Source organism: Haplochromis burtoni, unplaced genomic scaffold (assembly GCF_018398535.1).
Source record: "Haplochromis burtoni strain Fernald_Lab_line unplaced genomic scaffold, NCSU_Asbu1 Contig_204, whole genome shotgun sequence".
NCBI classification, from domain to species: domain Eukaryota; kingdom Metazoa; phylum Chordata; class Actinopteri; order Cichliformes; family Cichlidae; genus Haplochromis; species Haplochromis burtoni.
The window spans coordinates 457,114-475,383 of NW_024582565.1; the positions used below are offsets into that span (position 1 = coordinate 457,114).

The window sequence follows — 18,270 nt, forward strand, 5'->3', positions numbered from 1 at the left end:
AAATGTCATAAGAGCCTCTGTGTCACCGCATGCAGTCAGCCCCGAGGTCGTTTCTCATAATAACCCCAATACAAAAGTAATCCAATAGCACTGCAACCCACGCCTGAAAAATCCAACCTGGATGATTAGAATTGACAGGGGCGTTTGCTGAAACAGAGCATGTCAGCGTCTGTTTAAGGGAAACCAAATGGAAAAGCGAGAAACCGAATTTTTATTATTCAAAAAAGGACCAAAACCGTGCCTCTGTGAGGGACAACTTTGTCTTCTTGATCTATAGTTTCCTTTAAAACACAGTCATATAAGATATTTACTGCCAGTATCTTGTAGCCTGTATACACTCAGTCGCCCATGTGCTATAGGATGAGATATAAAGGGCATGTTTACCTAACTGGTGATTTAGATTTCCTCACCTGCTTCTATAGTCACCTTTTTTCCGTTCACAATAAACCAATTTAAAATATTCAGTGTTTTTGTTACTGAAGAAATAGAGATTGGATAAACCACAGACGCTGCTGTTAAAGATGCACGCTTCACAAATATTCTAGTCTTTTAACCGTGTCATCCCACCTTATAGGAGGAAACATCTTGAACTGTTAATTTTTTTTAATGACTGGGAGAAATAATTATTTGATCACTTCTGCTCACTTCTAAAGAAATGAACAGTCTCTATTTTTATGATAGTTTAGTTTTAATGGAGAGAGACAGAAAATCATCTATAAATCTAGAAAAAAAACTTCCACATTACATAAAAGTTATAAATTGATTTGCATATCATTGAGTGAAATAAGTATTTGATCCCCAAGAAAATCATGACTTATTGGCGAGCACAGCAGTAGGACGTTTCTTATAGTTGGTCACTAGGTTTGCACACATCTCAGGAGGGATATTGGCCCATTCCTTTTTACAGACACTCTTTCGGTTTATTGGCTGACACTTGGCAACTCACAGCTTCAGCTCCTTCCACAGAGTTTGTCTAGGACTGAGGTCTGGAGGCTGACTAGGCCGTTAAATGACCTTATTGTTCTTCTTTAGTCATTCCTGTTCTTACTTTGGTGGTATGTTTTGGGTAATTTTCATCTTCAGTGTTCTGGCTGAGGGAATGAGGTTCATATGGCACATGGTCCCGTCCATTAGTAGTAAGTCATCCTGTACCCTTATCAGAAAAACACACAATGTTTCCACCTCTGTGCTTGACTGTGGGGATGGTGTTCTCTGGGTCATATTCAGCATTTCTCTTGCTCCAAACATGAGGTGTCTTATTGATGCCAAAGAGCGTGCTTTTTAGTTTCATCTCACTACGGCACTTTCTCCCAAGCTTCCTGTGAATCGTTCAGATGTTCACCGGCAAAGACGGGCACGTATGTGCACTTTCTAGACCAGGAGGATCTTGCAGGCAGTGAAGGTTTCGATCTTCTACGACATAATGTGCTACCATTGGTGTTCTAGGTGACTTAGGTCCTAACTGCCTTCAGATCACAAATAAGCTCCTCCTGTGTAGTTGTGAGCTGATCCACCATCTTTCTCATTTCATCACGCTCACCCTCGCCCCATGAGGTAAGATCTTGTGAGGAGCTTTAGACCGAGGGCGATTCGGTTGCTATTCTGTCTTTTTCCATAGAAACGAACCCAGCATTAAAATTAGAGACTGTTCATTTCTTTGTAAGTGAGCAAACTTACAAATTAAGCAGGGGATCAAAAGATTATTTCCCCCACTGTAAGGTTACACAATAACACCTGAACAAATTTCATTTGCAATAAAGAGGCAATGAGATGGAAGTTAAACCCCCAGAAAAAGTTAATAAGTGTCCCTCGAGTTTTTAATATTGCATCATAGCCAGGAATAAAACTGGTCAACATTATAAAGGCTGAGTGATAATAAATTTACTTATTTTGTGAAAAATGAAATATATCCGACTGCTGATTAAGATGCTAGTCAGCAGTTAGCTTAGCACAAAATCTGAAAATGGAAAGTGTGTTTTTATTTTTGAAACTTTTTTTTATTACCGTTTTCTATCATGGTGGCAGCATGCAATTAAAAGTGGGCAGGTAGAGGAAAAAAACAAAGGAGGGGGGCTTCAGAAGAAAGCACAATTTATGCTGAGCTGAAAATAACCTTGTTCATATTTAGCACACAGAGTAACCTCACGCTCTGAAAGAATATCATTTTCTCAAAGTTCAAGCACCAGTCTTTTTAAGGCAGAACGATTGAATACGAGACCAAATATTCACTAATTAACTGTACCAGATGTTTGACTGTGCTGCTGTGATACTACACTGTCTAACAAGATCTATGAACTGGACAGGCTGAGGAAGAATGATAGACAGAGGAGCAAGGAGAAAAGGAAAAAGAGGAGTGCTTATTAAAAAAAACAGCCTCCTTGATGTAACAGAGATGGAGAGAGAAGCAGAGGAGATCTGGACACCACCAGAAACAGAGCTAACAAAGGACAGAAGCAAACTACCAGGTAGAACGTTGCACACAGAGGAGAGAATTTTCATCGAAATCTGAGGGGGGAAAAAGGCGAGAAGAGGAAGCAAGGATGGACAGAGACAGAGGGGGATAAAATGGACAGCTCGTGAAAGGGTTGGAAGTACCGGAGAAGACAGAGGGATTCCCCAATGGCATTTCATCCCTTTCTCTCTCTTTCTTGCGCCCCTTCTTCCCATTTCCCTCCTTTTTTCTCCCAATAAATCATTCTGACTTATCCTTAACCAACTCATTCCCAGCAGGCAGCTAGAAAACTGTAACAATCTTTCTCCTACCTGCAATTTCTCTCTTTCTCTCCCTCTCTCCACGTGTCTCCTTTCCTGTCTGGTCTGTCTCTCTCTCTCTGTATCACACACACACAAACACACACACCTTAAACACATGGTTGTGTCAGTGGAGGTGAAAGTGGTGGTCGTGGTGGGGAGGGGATTACACCTTGTCCCTGCAGGACATGCAAAGAACTCAGAATCTATCAGACACTGTCTGGATGTGATCTATTTGTGCATTAAAAAAAAGGCCGAATCTTAATATTACGGAGGCACATGACTTATCTGCAAGGGTACAGTTTGTATATTTCTGTGTATTAGTGCCCGCAGCGCACGGACGAGCCTGCGTGCGCTGCACCAATAACAGAATAGCAGGTGATGCTCCAACAGCGCTGTATTAAACTGACTTACAGTGTCTGGGGATCAAAGACGGGCAGTTGTGGAGAACAGGCCTGCAAGTGCGCCAGTGTATGCGTGTTTGTATCTATTGTAATAAACGGAAACATCCGACAACTCAAGGATACACACACACACACACACACACACACACACACACGCGCGTCCTTCGGTGTGTGTGTTTGAGTGCGTTGAGGGGGTATAAATACAGATGGTCGCTGCAGACTTCTCTGGCACCGAGGGAGATTCGGAGCTTTTTACTTTCACGCCATCGGTGGAGGTCGAACAGTTGACCAAAAGAAGAAGAAGAAAAAACTTAAAGTTGCAGTGATGCCTGATGGACTGCAGCTCGGCCACGATATTGGAGGAATGCGCTTTTGTCGCTCGCTGGGGGTGGAGTTAAAAAGTGAACGAGTGCTGCCTACCAAACAGAGAGAGGCGGAGAAGGAGGAGAGAGAGAGAAGGGAGAGAGACGGGTGGGCAGGGTGCTCACCGTAAAGGATGGTTGTCGGAAAGAGTCTTGAAGACCTAATGAAACTGGCTGCTTGAATTGTTTGCAGCGATAATAGAGCTCAGTGGTGTGCTTTGCGTTTCTCGGATCCTTGGACGGAAAAAGAACTGCAGTAGCATCCTGATAAAGAAGAAAAAGAACAGTTAGGGACAAAAAGAGGTGGACTTGCTCAGTATCTTTGATTTTTGCATCGTTTTTTCATCCTTCATTTTTTTTCTTCAGTAGCCTGAGCCTTGTTTTTTTCCTTCCACATCTGCAGCACGTAACTCTTTCCCGGCGCACCGGGCTGTTTGGTGCTCAACGAAAGACCGACCTCCCGTTTGGACCCAGTACCGTCCTCCCACACTCCTCTGGCGGGTTCACAAGCAGCAGTTCCCGGTGAGAAGAGAGGATCAGCTCAGTCAGAAAAAGCAGGGGGGACCGCACATACGGACAATACTCCCCCCCCCCCCCGTTCCTTTTCCTTTCTTTTTTTTTACTTGAAGCCCCCAGGATTTGTTGGGGAGGGAGGGAAGGAGGTCTGGTTTACGGAGGAGGGGAGGGTTCTCAGTCACTTTACAGCGCTATAGACTTTTGAGTTTTTCCAACACTTATTTACTACATCAGGTATGGACTTTGAACGTTTTGTATGAATGCATGAAGCATCTGTTTTCCCCCTCTCCCGTTTGTTAGGCATTTGCTGGGATGTTTGAGTCGCGTTGGTTGGTGGGGTGAAGGGACCGAGAGTGTGGCCGGAGAGACCAAAGGATCGGAGGCCGAGAGAGGAGCCGAGAGCATGGCTCTGGTAGCGCTGTCTCTCTGGGTGCTAATAAGTCTCACCTGGGCGAACCTGCTCCAGGTGTCAGCCAACAGGCATACCGTTTACTGGAACAGCTCTAACATACAGTAAGACCCCATTTTTCTTATGTTTACCAGTCTGTGTTTGTGTGTGTCTACTATTTCTCTTAATCTGCCCCCTCTAAAGGGAAGAAAATGATGTGCTCTGTCTGGCCCGAGCTGACGTATTTGTACCATCACACTTGAACTTCATCAGTTGTTTATTTCTCTTGTGAGCCTTGCTTCTAAAGCCTCTATCAGCCTCGCAGCAGTCACCTTCTCTGTCTGTCTTTCTTTTTTTTTTTAACTTAATGGAAGAAATGATGTAGATCCACAGGCACTGTTTAAGCAGGCCTCTCACGTTTCTCCTAAGCTATTTTTGAGCCCCAAACAGCTCTGTCAGACCCCTGCTGTGAAGTCAAGGTGGCTCCAAACCATCTTTTCAACACCTTCTGTTGCACAACTGGTCAGACATATTTGGTTTCTGTTCCCTACTCAGCCACCAATCTCTGCTTGTAACATTTTACCCCCTCCTTCTCTCCCCGTCTCTGCTACACCTATGGTGGATGAGAACAGAGAGAAGAAAAGGAAGGAAATCACATGTGATTCTCTTGCCTTCCTCTCCTCTCTCTGTCTTCTCCTCTATCTGGTTCAATTAGGAGCACTTCTTCATCCTGACCCCATTGTGTTGTAGCAGTGTCACTATTCAATCTCTCCTTCCCGCTCCCTCTCCAACTTGCTCTCTCCTTCTATCCCTTCCTAACCCCCTTTCTTGTTTACACTCAGTCCGTTGGCCTTTTTGTTATCCTCCTAATCCCTCGCTCCTCGCCCCTATCTCGAATCAAGTGAAAAAGCTTTTTCTCTCTCTTGTCTTTCTTCTCCCCCCCCCTTTTTTTGGAAAGCTGCCTTTCTAATACTGTCCTCTTGAGTTCAGGGCTCTGCCACTGGATTCTTAAGAATGAAGCGTCAGTCTGCTGCAACACACTCTGGGTTTGTTTCCTGGTAGAATTCATAGTAAAATGTTGCATGTTTCAACATGGCCTACAGGCACTTTGTCCTGCGCTTGAATTAACACAGATGAAAAGTGGAAGCCATATTTTTAGTAAGTTGTTAGATTTAATATAGTCGGCTTGTCTCAATAATGTCAGAAAATCACAGCTTTATGTGTCAGAAGTACAGAAGAGAGCACGCACCTACCTTTTCGCGCTCCATCTTGCAGTGAATCCTGTCTTTGTGCACAAAGTGTTTCGGATACCAGGTGTCCCTCAGAGCAGCTCAGCATGTGATATTTACCTCTTCAACAGAATTTACCGACCTCCTCGAATGAGCAGTCGGATAAATAGCGGTTCTTTTATGACTGTGCTTATTAAAAGCATAAACAAAGTGAAAGGTCAGAAAATACGGCGTTGTTTTACTTTAAGGAGGATGAATGAGTCTGCCCGCCAACGGTTACTCAAGGCCAGTGATTTTAGTTTACAGCGTGGAATAAAACAAAGAGAGGCAGGTGTATTTATACCTCGCAGCAGAATTACTACACATAAAATGCTGCGTGAAGTAATAGACGCGAAAGGTATGAGGATATTTGTTGTGACGTGAGTGGAAACAATATTAGTTTTCCTGAAAGTAAGAAAATAATCTCTGCACATTTTAGAGAGTAATATTGCACGCACAGTTGCTGCTAATGCATTTTAGCTGGTATTTATTCTCCAAGCACCGCCCGCGTGGAAGGTGCTCATATTCAATTTCTATATCCCCCCCCCCCGCTATAAAAATTTGATAATAAATGCTAATGAAATTCCACCTTCGCTTTTTATGTAAGAGACAGAAGTTGATTTTGGTAAAACGCAGGAAAAAGAAACACGCTAAAAGGCATAAAAGAAAGGCGAGACGTGAACCCCAGACCTCGGTTCAGTCAGCTCGATGTAACATGAGCTGCGTTAACCTTGGTGAAGTGCAAACTCAATTAAGCAATTTCAGCTGATTTTTTTTGTTTTGTTGTAAATTCAGCGTGTGGTCATTTTTTTCTTTCTTTTTTTTTCTTTTCTTTTCTTTTTTTTTTTTTTAGAAAAAGCAGGGCAAGAACTCAAGCAGTCTGGAGCAGCCTAACCTTTAACCCTACTGTCCAGGACTCGAGCACTGCAGAGCCCAGCAGTCAGTCTTCTCTTTCTCGGCAGGTTCCCTGCCTTTACTGTTTTCATCCCAGTGGCAGAATATTCTTAGCCCCTGCAGTGTGAGTCTTTTATAAAAGACTGTGTTTAATTAAAGAACAAGCCGCATCTCAGCGGACCTGCCTCATCCCTGATCTTCCCCGTCTTTTTCTCTCTTTCTCGTTCTCACTGCACACATGCACAATGACAATGCACGAGCAGTGAGTGGGGCTAACTTTTTCAATTCAGCCTACTTAGTGAGTTAGGAGACAAAGGGGCCATGGACAGTGGGACATAAAAGACAGATAAACGGCAGGAGAGCCTGTCTAATCTACTCTTTCATTCACTACTGAACCATTTTTCTGCAGCGCAGATCCTATTTCCAGCATTTATTTTAATCTCTGTACTCAACAGCACAACATCCGACATTTGTAAGGTTGGCTGGCGTGTCTTTAGCCGTTGGCGATCCGCCTCCCTGGAGTTTCTCTAACTTGCAGTGTAGTGTGGAGGTTTAGAAGGCCAATAATAAGCTGTAGTATTGCTGTCAGATTGAGTGGTAAACACATTGTAAAGCCTCAGGACCCAGCAGTTTCTCAACCAGCTTCTGACCCCAAGCCACTCATCAACCACAAGAGACAGGCTGAGACTGTTACCAAGCATTAACTATTTCACACACACACACACACACACACACACACACACACACACACACACACACACACACACACACACGCTTGCAGAAACGTGGGTCTGCAGGCCTACATTTGTACGCATGCTAGCTCGCCCACTTACATGCGCAGCTTTGTGTGTGCACGTAAAAACACACGCACATCGCTGCTGTGTACTTTTTTTAACTTCTATAAGATGGATCATTTCCCACGTTTGCGTCTCGCACAAAGGCTGGTGCCACCGCCTATCAGTCACTTGTCACTGATATCCCTGGGCATGAATGTGTGTGTAACGGTGTGCATATTTTTTGCGTGTGTGTGTGTGAGAGTGAGTGTGTGCATGTGTGTTTGCCCTGTTACAGATGTCTGTGTTCATTGATGGGTGACCGAAACAAAAACAAATCCATCAGCCTGTTAAATCACACATTATCTTCCACCACCTGGCAATTAACCACTGCTGCGAGTGTGAGCGCGCGCGTACGCGAGCGTGTGCGTGGCTATACATGTGTATGCGTGTAATTTAATAACACAGCAGTTAACTGATTTGCATAATAGATATCTGCTGATATCTCTTAATTTATCAGTTGTATATTTTTCAAGCAATTAGGCTGCGGATAAACAAACACATAAGAAACTGTAGGCATTACGTGTGCGTTGTGTGTGTGTGTGTGTTTCTGTGCGTGCTTGTGCGTGTGTTTGTTCATGACACTGTCACCTCTATGCATACCTCTGGAATAAAGCCAGCTGTTGCAGGGAGAATTTACTCCTCATACCAATGCACATGTGCATGTGTGGTAATCGATGCCAAGGTGGAACTTGTTTTATATTCATCCGGCTTGTCGGAGTGCACAGAGACACGTCACGCAAGGCAGGAGAGAAATAATGCCAGGAATATGAGAAGACTGAGGCAGCGAGAGAGAGAAACACTGCGAGACTGGTTGGAGAAGGGAGGACGAATTCAGGTGGATGCTGTGTTGAATTGTAATAGGGCACGGGCAGGGCGGCCTTCATAATAATGATGATAATAATGCCCGGCCGGTGCCCTGATCCGCGCGGCGAGTTCGTACACGCGGCTGTGCCTGAGAAAGAAAGAGGGAGACTCTAAGACAGACGGGAGGGTCGAGCAGGCCAATCAACACTCTCCTCGACAGCAACGCAAAACTATCGGTCTCTGAGCCCTACTCGGGACAACAGTATTTACATTTATAAGTAGCTGCACAAAGAAGAGTATTACTCACAATCACCAGACCCGTGGCGTGCATGTGTGTGTACGACCCATCTATCCGTGATGTTTGAGGTGCCACAGCTGTGATGTGTGTTGATGCACCCTTGCAGCAAAAGCCTCACACAGGGTTCTAACTGTGCTATAGACATATTTATCAGACTGTTCATTAGTAAGGAATCATGAGGCCACATGGTGTACAGGTGTGTGTCCATGCGTGGTGTCAGACGTTCACACAGAGATGTCATTAATTAAAAGCAATAGGGAACACCTGTGTATGATGGATGACTCCTGTTTGCGTAATAAGATTCAGTGGTCTTCTCTGTCCTGCGCTGCTCCTCACTCTTTATATATGCGTGTGCATGCTGCAGTCATTTTTTTCTGATTGGACAGTTATTGCTTGGTAGGTGAGAGGAGCAATAAGAGATGCAAAGGAGGAAAATAAATGAATGGTTTTCCTCTCAATTTTTATTTATTTTTTTAAACTTTGCAGATGAGCCAGATATAAAGGGTGTGTGTCTTTCTCTCATTCTCCTGAAAGCACTCATAAGGTGGTGGTATTTTAATTTAATGTCGATTTTATGCGATATTTCCTGCTTTGTCAAATAAACTTGAACTGCATGTGCTAGAAAGTATGTTGCATTGTTTTGAGTTCTTCTTCACCTTTCGCCACCTACACTTTCTTCCTGTTTCTTCTCTCCTCTCCTCTTTTACACTTTGAAATGTTGACTAAAGCCATTTGCCGTGCATCTTCCTCAAAGCTCACACATGAAACACTCAAAAACCCTGAAAAATCAAGCCCACCATGTTTTGTTTTTTTTTGTTGTTTTTTTTCTGCATCTCGATTGGCCCTTTCATTTCCTCAAATGTTGTCTCGCTTACACCATCGACTAATCGGAAGCGTTGCTGTGAAAATGAAGTACTGATGTTAAGTGTTCGTGCTTGCTTGGCCTTGGGTTTAGCACTAACTGGTCACTGTAATGGTTGGATTCAAAAAGAGCTTTTGGGGGGTCGAGGTGTGGGGGAATTTTACGGCTGTAATTCTACTAACACACATCTGAGAGTCACTGTGAGTCCGGCAATTGTGATCAAGCCTGGCAAAGAGTAAAGGTCTCACGGGTACAAATATCTGACCCAGGATTGGTATTGATTTATGTGACTGCTGATCTTGTTCTGGTGGCTCAGTGGTTAGCAGAGGCTGTTGTTATCAAGCCTTTTAGGTTCCCTGTTAGAATTACCAACACTGTGTTGTTGGGGAGTAGAAATGCTTTCACCTCAGAGCTGAGTTAAACAGTCTTTGCTAAATTAATCTTCCTACACGACCTCGGTAAGAGAAGTAAACCATCGATCTAGAAAGAATATGCCTATTTTTATGACCAGGAAAAATTAAAAACTGGTGAATGTGTTTGATAGTAATGTGGTTCCCTGTATTTATAATCCTACCAGTGTTTCTAACTGGTTGAGAATTTATTTTTGGTTGTCAACCTCATGGGAGGTGGAGGTGTAGCTTGGTGGGCTGCAGTGAGCTGCACATAAATGCTGTATTGTTGCAGACCGAGTCAGTTTTAAATTTCATCTGCGTTTTTACACAACCTTGTCATGAAGAAATACTGAATAAATCAGTATTTCTTATAGATCAGTATGTCAACCGGCCAAAACTTCAAGGCTAATCCACATACGACCAGTATGTATTGATAATGTGATATCGATTTACTTGGAAATTGTCAGTGTTGGGTCTTGGATGAGTGACCTATGCGATTAATGACCCTGACTAATAAAAACAAACACATATTTCGGACACAGAAACCTCTTTCATTGTATATTACAAACAGTGATTGGTATTGAAGCTTTGTAGGTCAGTGGGTATAATCAATAATGTGTTGCACATAATTTCCAGATTTGCTCTTAGTAAAAGATCTAATCACACTAGTATAGTAGTGTTTCATTCAGTCTGTAACTTAAAGTTGGTTTTAATTGCTTCAGTATATGTCTACATCTACTGGAATGTGCATGTATATTTATGAAGAAAGCACATATTTTATTTTGGAAATTCTGTGCTAATAGTCACAGTTTGACTAGGAAAAGCTGATTTAAATAACAGAGTAGAAAAGCTTGATCATGCAACAGACCCAGTGGTGTGGCTCAAATCATGCATCAATCTGAGATTAATTTCTTTAGAAGCTGTTATTTAAAAAAAATTTCTAGGTTGGTGCTCGTGTGGCATTTGGAACGTGCATGTGTTTCCTTATTGGTGCTTCCAGCCACTGCAGTCTAACCAAAGACGGGACTAAGAGTGTGAGTGATTGCTTTTCTTGCTGTGTTCTGTGTTAAGGCCACTGTATACTCTCACAGAAGTGCTGTCTGGACAGTCTTAAAGTGATTAAAAGCTCAGGTGTTCAGACACGGTGGGCGAGTGTTGTCCAATTAATGCAACTTTCCTAAAGCAACAATCTGACAGCCACACCTGGGCTCTGGCCAGGTGTGAAAATTGGGTGATCTCAAAATGCGGTGCAAATTCTTTCCTCCATCTCACTCGTCTCACTCTACTCACTGCCCAACACTCACTGCTAAACTGCACTGTGTTATAGTAACAGTGGGATTGCTTTTGTAGCAAAGCACAAGAGATTGCAGCCAAAATAGGATCTGAAATACAGCCAGGGACAAATATGAGTCAGCTCTCCCGTTACTTACTCTCAGTGTTTTTGAATTACAGTAACTCTTCTGTGGTCCTCAACAGAGAAAGAGTCTTACTACAAGAAAATCAAATCATTTTTAAGCATTGAGTCTGTTGTTCACCATTTCCATTTCTGCGTTGTCTGGAGAGGTGGGCAACATAGCCGCAATATAGTCTCAAATTTACATCATGATACCAAAAAAAAAATTGCAATAATGATATTTCTGATGATACAGAAAAAAAATTAAAATGAACAGTGATTGATTGATGCTTGCAGGCAGCAGAATTTATAAGTAAATGAAGGGCATTTTTAATCCTTCATTTCCAATAAGATGCTGTCACTGATGTCACCGTTTCTACTTTGAAGTGTGAATCTATTGAAACAAGGTGCCGGCAGCAGCATTATATTACAATAGTAGTGACACAGCATTAAACACAGTGACACAGCATCACTCAAATGAAAGCACAAAAGTACCCCTGTAGTGTTTTTCTGGGAATTTTAAGTAAAAGTAAAACATGACTTAACAGTTCAGTTTAACAATAGTCAACGTAACTTTATGTTGTAGCCCTAAAGGTGTATATACACTAAAACAGGTGTGTTGTTTCGACCTTTATCAAGAACAGTTTACTTGCATGTTTTGTTGGAGGTTTCTGAAGTAGCTCTCGTATTAGGTGCTCTTCCTCTCAGACATGCCTGGACTTGTCATATTGTTTTCTGTATCTGTGAGTGTTTCTTGTTGTTGAACATAAACCCATGACGTTGCAATATGACACTTTTATATTGCATAGTTATTGTGAACTCTATGGTATGGCACAGCCCTGGTCGTCTAGTCTCTCACCTAAGCGTACTCCAAAAATATTTAACCTTATATGCATTGCTAATAGTTCTGCTTTCTTCTTACCGCTGTACCACTGACTCAAACTTGACCACTTTCTAAGCTTAAACAGATGCAAATCACCGCGTACCTTAAAATGTAAATGATATACTTGCACAATGGCACACACGAGTTCACACAGTCAAACACATTATCATCTTTTCTGTTAATGCTCTTAAAGTCGAGGTCTGTTCAGCATAACCTGGAGTTTATCTCAGGACAGAAGCAGTGTGTGCACAAATCAAATGGTGACTGCAAAGAGGAGTACACTCAGAAATCACGTTGCAAGAACAAGAGGGGCCACATCAGAGTCACCGAGTCACGCAGCGCTTTAACTTAAAACGGTGCCGTTTGAAGCGGATGAATTGCCTTTTTCCTTGACGGCCAAATTATTGAATGACCGTCTTCCCTTGTTATCTGTAGATTTTAGGCAAAGTATGGGGTGCAACAAGAATTTATCTTTCCCACCCATGTGTTAAATTTGAGCAAATTGTCCGCAGAGAACAAGTCCCGTAGCGACGAGCTGGAGTCAGAGCAGACAAAACACACACACATAAACACAGATGCACGCACCTGATGTTGTTGTTGATATGTACATAATACTCTGAGCCGCTGTCTAAGCTCCAGCAGTGTAATCAGGTGCTAATAACAAGACTGCGATGTTTACAAGCTGTTTTGGTGTGTGTATGTGTGAAGTATATGTGAGCATTCTCTATATTCTATTCCCCACCAGCGCTCTAGGGGCTTTGGGGGTACTAATAATGACTGTCAGCTCCTGCACAGACACACACGGACGCGCACGCACACACCAGATGCTCCAATGGTGTGTTTGTGACGCGGCTAATGATAGCAGCAGAGCGGCAGTCTGAGGCCATATGCTGAGCCTGATCACAACAGAGCGGAGTGGTCTAGCGTTAATAAACTCTACTGACGTGACAATTAGTATTCCTCTGCATAAAGACAGTACAGTTCCACGTGAAAAATGCAGCTGTTTGCATCCAACTCTGCACAAACCAGGAATCAGCTGATGCCAGCCAGGACAATACAGAGGCGCAGCAGGGAAGGAGAAATGTTTCTATTGTCACTGCTCGCTGGGTAGAAATGTTGATGTTTATTGTTGAGCTTCAGTTATGAATATTGTTATCGGCTCGTCAAGACGTAAACATCATCAGATCTGAATTGTGAGGGAATGATGGGAGCTTTTATTGGGAAGTTAGCTTCTCTGTAACAGGTTTTCGTAAGACAGGAAGAATTATGGTGTGAAAGTCTTGACTGTGAAGGTTTGTTTTAGCACCTGGTAGTAGGGAAAAAGGTCCTCACTTCAGCAAAATGCACAGGACACAGAATTATGCTTATTCCATCCACAGAGAGACAGCATGTAGAGAGGGAGAGAGTCTTTAATTGAGGTTTTATCCATTTAAGCTGTCACTAAGAGGCCAACTCTGAAACCTTTTAACCACTCTCTTCTCAGTAATGACACAAATCAGAGAGGAAATGTGTTTGTGTCTGAGCTTCAGTGCGAATGTGTGCGGGTGCGGATGTGTTCATGCGTGTTAGCGTTTGTGAAGCAGGAGGGTAATTATGCGGAAATTGGGAAATGGCTAAGTGAATTATGACCTTGTTTCAGCAGAAGGCTTTAATCAGTCCCAGCCAGGCCAGGGAGGGAGGCAGAAATGTTCGCTGCACAAGCACTCTGCTCCTGATGGCCACAGCAGCCAGTCAGTAAAGCTGACAATCAGCCGGTCTGATGGGTCAATGCAAAGCAGTCACTCAGACTGCTTTAGTCCCAAAACCACCTGCAGAAAATGTATGCATGACGATAAGGCTGAAATGAGGGTTGTTGCATTCATGACACTTTGGTTCGTTTTTCTTCATTCTGTATCTGCGCAGCACATAGACTGTACATAAAAGATGCAGCCACTGAAAATTCCAGCCTAGTGCCGGCGTCATCACCATATTGTTATTCTGGAGCCAGCAGCAGCCACATTCAGAGAAAAAGAAGTGCTCTGCTATTGGCTAATAATAGCAAGCTTGGATAGCAAGCTAATGGGTGCAATGTACAGAGTTAAACAACAGAGCAACAACAGCAGCGATTTCATTCTTCAAAACTGAAGCAAAAACTTCTTGAACACCTGCCAACAGGCCATATTATTTTTGATATAATTAATAATACTGCAGAAGTCACTAAAACCACAAACACTGTTGGGAGAGCTTCACTGAGACGAGGATCGGCTGCCGCTCACTGTGTGACCCCAACTTTAAGCCTGAATATAAAAAAAATAGTGAGTTAAACAGTGTTGTAAACATGCTAATATCATCTCTAAGCTTGAGCATTTAAACCTGTTGATCTAATGGGTTTGACTCCCAGTTTAAGCCGTCCCCAAGTGGCTACTGAAGAGTACTGTTGGTTAGGTGGGCTGGTGATTTATTTTCATTATCAATGTCATGTGACAGGTATACTGAAAACACAGAGCCTCTTTTTTAATTTTTATACAGCCTTGGTGCTAATTAAAAAAAGATTTCGAAATGCAATTATATCACTAAGATCATTGTTATTGAAATCACTTAAATGGACATTTCCATTACCAATTAATATATTATCTGAAGTCTAATCGACTGTAATATTCTCAGATAATTTGTGTGATATAACAGGACAAGTGAAATTTGCTTGTTACATTTTAATAGAGGCCAGAGTCACATGTGACATCACCAGATTGCTTGTTTTCTGACCGCTAGCTCAAAATCCCCAAAAATGTTCAGCAGAAAAAGCTTAACCAACTAACTCATATCTGATTGATTTCATGTCCGATTATTGTAGCTTTTGAAAGTGTCCTGTTAATCGTTTTACGAGGCCCTACAATCCAAACGAACATATATATACCACATATTTGTCGTGATCAAAAGTGGAAACTTGGTTTGAATATGACGCAGGAAAAGCTGAGGTTTGTATTTGTAGCTATAGCTTGCTTACTTTGTGTGCATAAATCACGACTACAAGTTTTGGATTCATTTTGGAATGAGCTTGAAAAGATTGTTGTGCCGTAATGTTAACTGGTTCCAGGTGGCGCTGCATAAAACAAGCTGTATGATTTTATTTATTTATTTTTATCAGAAAATATGTAGTAGTTCTGCCAAGCATGCGCGTGCTGTTGATGTTGGTCTCAATCTCCGTTTTTTTGCCTGTGATTTCCTGGTGGTTTTATCTGTGCCTTCATTGTTAATGTGTTTGTGCGTACACATGGATGCTTGTGTGTGGGTGTTAAGTGTTCATGTACAGCATGAAAAGCTCCTGCTGTTCTGATGTGTGTAGGGCCAGCCATGCTGCTGTCAGTCAGTGTCCCTCAGAGAGCCTGTGCCGCTCTTGGTCTGGTTGTCTATTTCTGCCAAAGCTGGATCGATGGTGTCCTACAGACTCTGCACTCTTCTCTTGGATGTTTCAGCCTGTTCCTCTTCTCTCTCGCCGTGTATCTGCTGCTCGGCCCTCCCTCCACCTCTTCATCTCACTTGTTGGCTCGGCCTCTTGGCATCACTTCCTCTTCTCCTCCTCATTGTCCTCCTCTGCATCATCCTACTACTCTCAAGTCTCTCTTCACATCAGACAATGAGCTCTCAGTGCATGTGTGTGTATTAAGTGTATGCATTTATTAGAGCTTCTTTATGAGGGATTCCTCTTGTTGTATTCACATCTTGTCCAGGTTGCACTTGTGTGGTGAATGCCAATGTGATGCAGCGGTTCTGTACTAGTTTTAACTGGTATGCATTTGTGTGTATGTGGCTTTGTACCAAAACAGTTCATTCTACAGAAATTAATCCACAATGATTCATCAGTTCATTGTCTCTCATTTGAGGACTTGTGTGAAATGTGTCTGGTTTTGGATAAAAACAAGGTATTTCACATTTATTTAAAAAAAAGTAAATCATTAAGATTAAAAATAATTATTACTTTTGGTTGGCAATAAGAATACAGTTAATATGTTGTAGGCTAAAAAAGGAGTTTATTAGTTTTTAGCACAAATTTCCTTAGAGTTTTAAAATGTGATCTATTTATATATTCCATTATGTGTATCTCTGATGAGAAGACTGAAAAAAAACTTACCTCAAAGCATTACCTCAGGCTGATGGAAATTGTGTTGGAAACACGTGAATTATTGAGAGATTAGCTGATGATTAGAATCATAATCTGCAGCCTTAAATTGTAATTTTATATTGGTTATTGCTGTATTGTTCAATTTAAGATGCTAAAATTTCAAACTCAGTAATGATAAGCTGGAAAATACTCAGAACTTGGTAAAGTTTTCAGCACTAGTGGAGAAAAAATTGACAGAAAATTAAGACGCATCGTTTTTTCGTAAAGATCCAACAAATCGTAACATCAATGACAAAATTGTGTTTAAGTGCAAAAAACATCTAACTGTAAGGTGTGTGTATGACAAACACGTTAACACTCTCCTAGTGCAACAAAGGAAAAAAAAAACGAGTATTTTTAGGCCGTCTGAGGTAGTGCTCTGCTTTTGCGTCATTCTGCAAAATATTTGCTTTTGCGACACCAAGATGTCTTAGAATTGCTTTCTTTTTTTGGCATTAACTTCGACTGCATTATTACATAACTCGTTGACTTTATGTATTTACAAAAATGACAGATTTAAATCTTATTTCCCTACTTATTTATAGACACCATGTTCTGCTTTTTTGTCACTGGTGTTACTTTAAACCTTTAGCACACGTAGCCAGAGTCACAGAATATTAAAAATTATACAAAAATAAATTATATGTTACCATTTCCAATCAGGTGTATGCAGCCATCTGTTTGCTATAACTATGAAAATACTTCAAAATAAGTAATGCTTCATTCCTTAAGTTTAACATAATTTCATTGATTTAACTTTATTATCATGTCAGCGTCTGTGACACGTTTTATTTGAGACAGGAAAAAACACACACACAGTAACATCGAGGTAAACCGTTTGGAGACACTTTGTTTGAACGTTCCTGACAAAAGGAGGATTATGTTATAATATTCTGTGAACAGCTTTTGATAAAGTTTTTCTATAGATGGGCGTCAATGATGTTACCATTAAGTAAGTAACAGCAGTGACAAATTTTCAGGAAAAATGCTTTTAACAAAATAGCTGCTAAAAGGCATCAAACCTGTGAGACATACTCTACATGAAAACATATTATTATTATTATTATTATTATTATTATTATTATTATTATTATTATTATTATTGACAATAATTTTTTGCTGTTTTTATCTTTTTGTTTTTTACAAAAAAATTGGGTCAAACCAGTGACTTAAAGTGTCTTATGAAATTATGAGACAGAAGAGAAAAATTACAATACATTCTATAGACCGTCAGGAAATATGTCTCAGGAAGTCAAGTGATGTCATCAATGTGATGATTTTATTTCAAAATTTTATTTCTTAAACGGAAACATATGTGACATAGCTCCACGGTACAATTGCGTTCTTTATATATCTATCACATTAATTTCAAAAAATTGTTATGTCATGTTTATTGTACATTTGATAGGTACACTTATATTTTTGTATTTAAAAACATTTTTTTAAACTCAAAAGTGTGTTACTTGCGCCTATATATTAAATTAATGCCTCCAAAAGGTTTAATTGTTTAAATAACGTAGTTTGTTCTTATATTATTTTTAACAGAAATAAAAAGGTGTTTTTCAAGTGTTATATTTCTGTAAAGGCTAGGGACAAAAATCTGTTTTGGCTCTATTTTTTCGTTGCTGATCAAACAGAGTTGCTAAGTTAGCCTGCCACTGGTTTTGTCTAGTTGCTGGTAGACTTTTCTCTGCTCCAATCTGGGATTTTAGGAGAAACATGACACCTTTTAGACACAAATAATTGTGTTATCCTGATAAATTAACGCTGTCTCTTAATGTTTAAGATGGCCAGGCTTTACTAACCTCACGAAATTCCTCATAAAATGTTATTTAGTCTTGTGAAGGTTCACTGCTGTTCAAGTGTTCAGCTGCTACTGAGTGGAGAGGCTGCGTGAAGGTATAAGTCAGCTGGAGGAGGCAAAGATAGGAGTGTTGGTGTCGACACTGCTGGATATTAGTGTCTAATCCAGTAGTAATTTTTAATATCTTTTCATCCCTGATGTCTACAAACGCCCTGTAGGGGTGACAATCACAGAGAAACTGATGATGACAAATATTATGTTGATACATTGTCCACTA

The 18,270-nt window shown here is 41.2% G+C and overlaps 1 protein-coding gene across 1 annotated transcript in view; it reads left to right on the forward strand.

Annotated features, from left to right (window-relative positions):
• Positions 1-3,421: 3,421 nt before the first annotated feature.
• efna3b (ephrin-A3b) overlaps positions 3,422-18,270 on the forward strand; it is a 67,657-nt gene continuing 52,808 nt past the window's right edge. Inside the window, exons 1-3 of the mRNA XM_005936079.2 lie at positions 3,422-3,820; positions 3,921-4,039; positions 4,334-4,546. Of these exons, the coding sequence (XP_005936141.1) occupies positions 4,437-4,546 (110 nt within the window). The 5' untranslated portion in view covers positions 3,422-3,820; positions 3,921-4,039; positions 4,334-4,436. The remainder of the gene's footprint in view (positions 3,821-3,920; positions 4,040-4,333; positions 4,547-18,270) is intronic.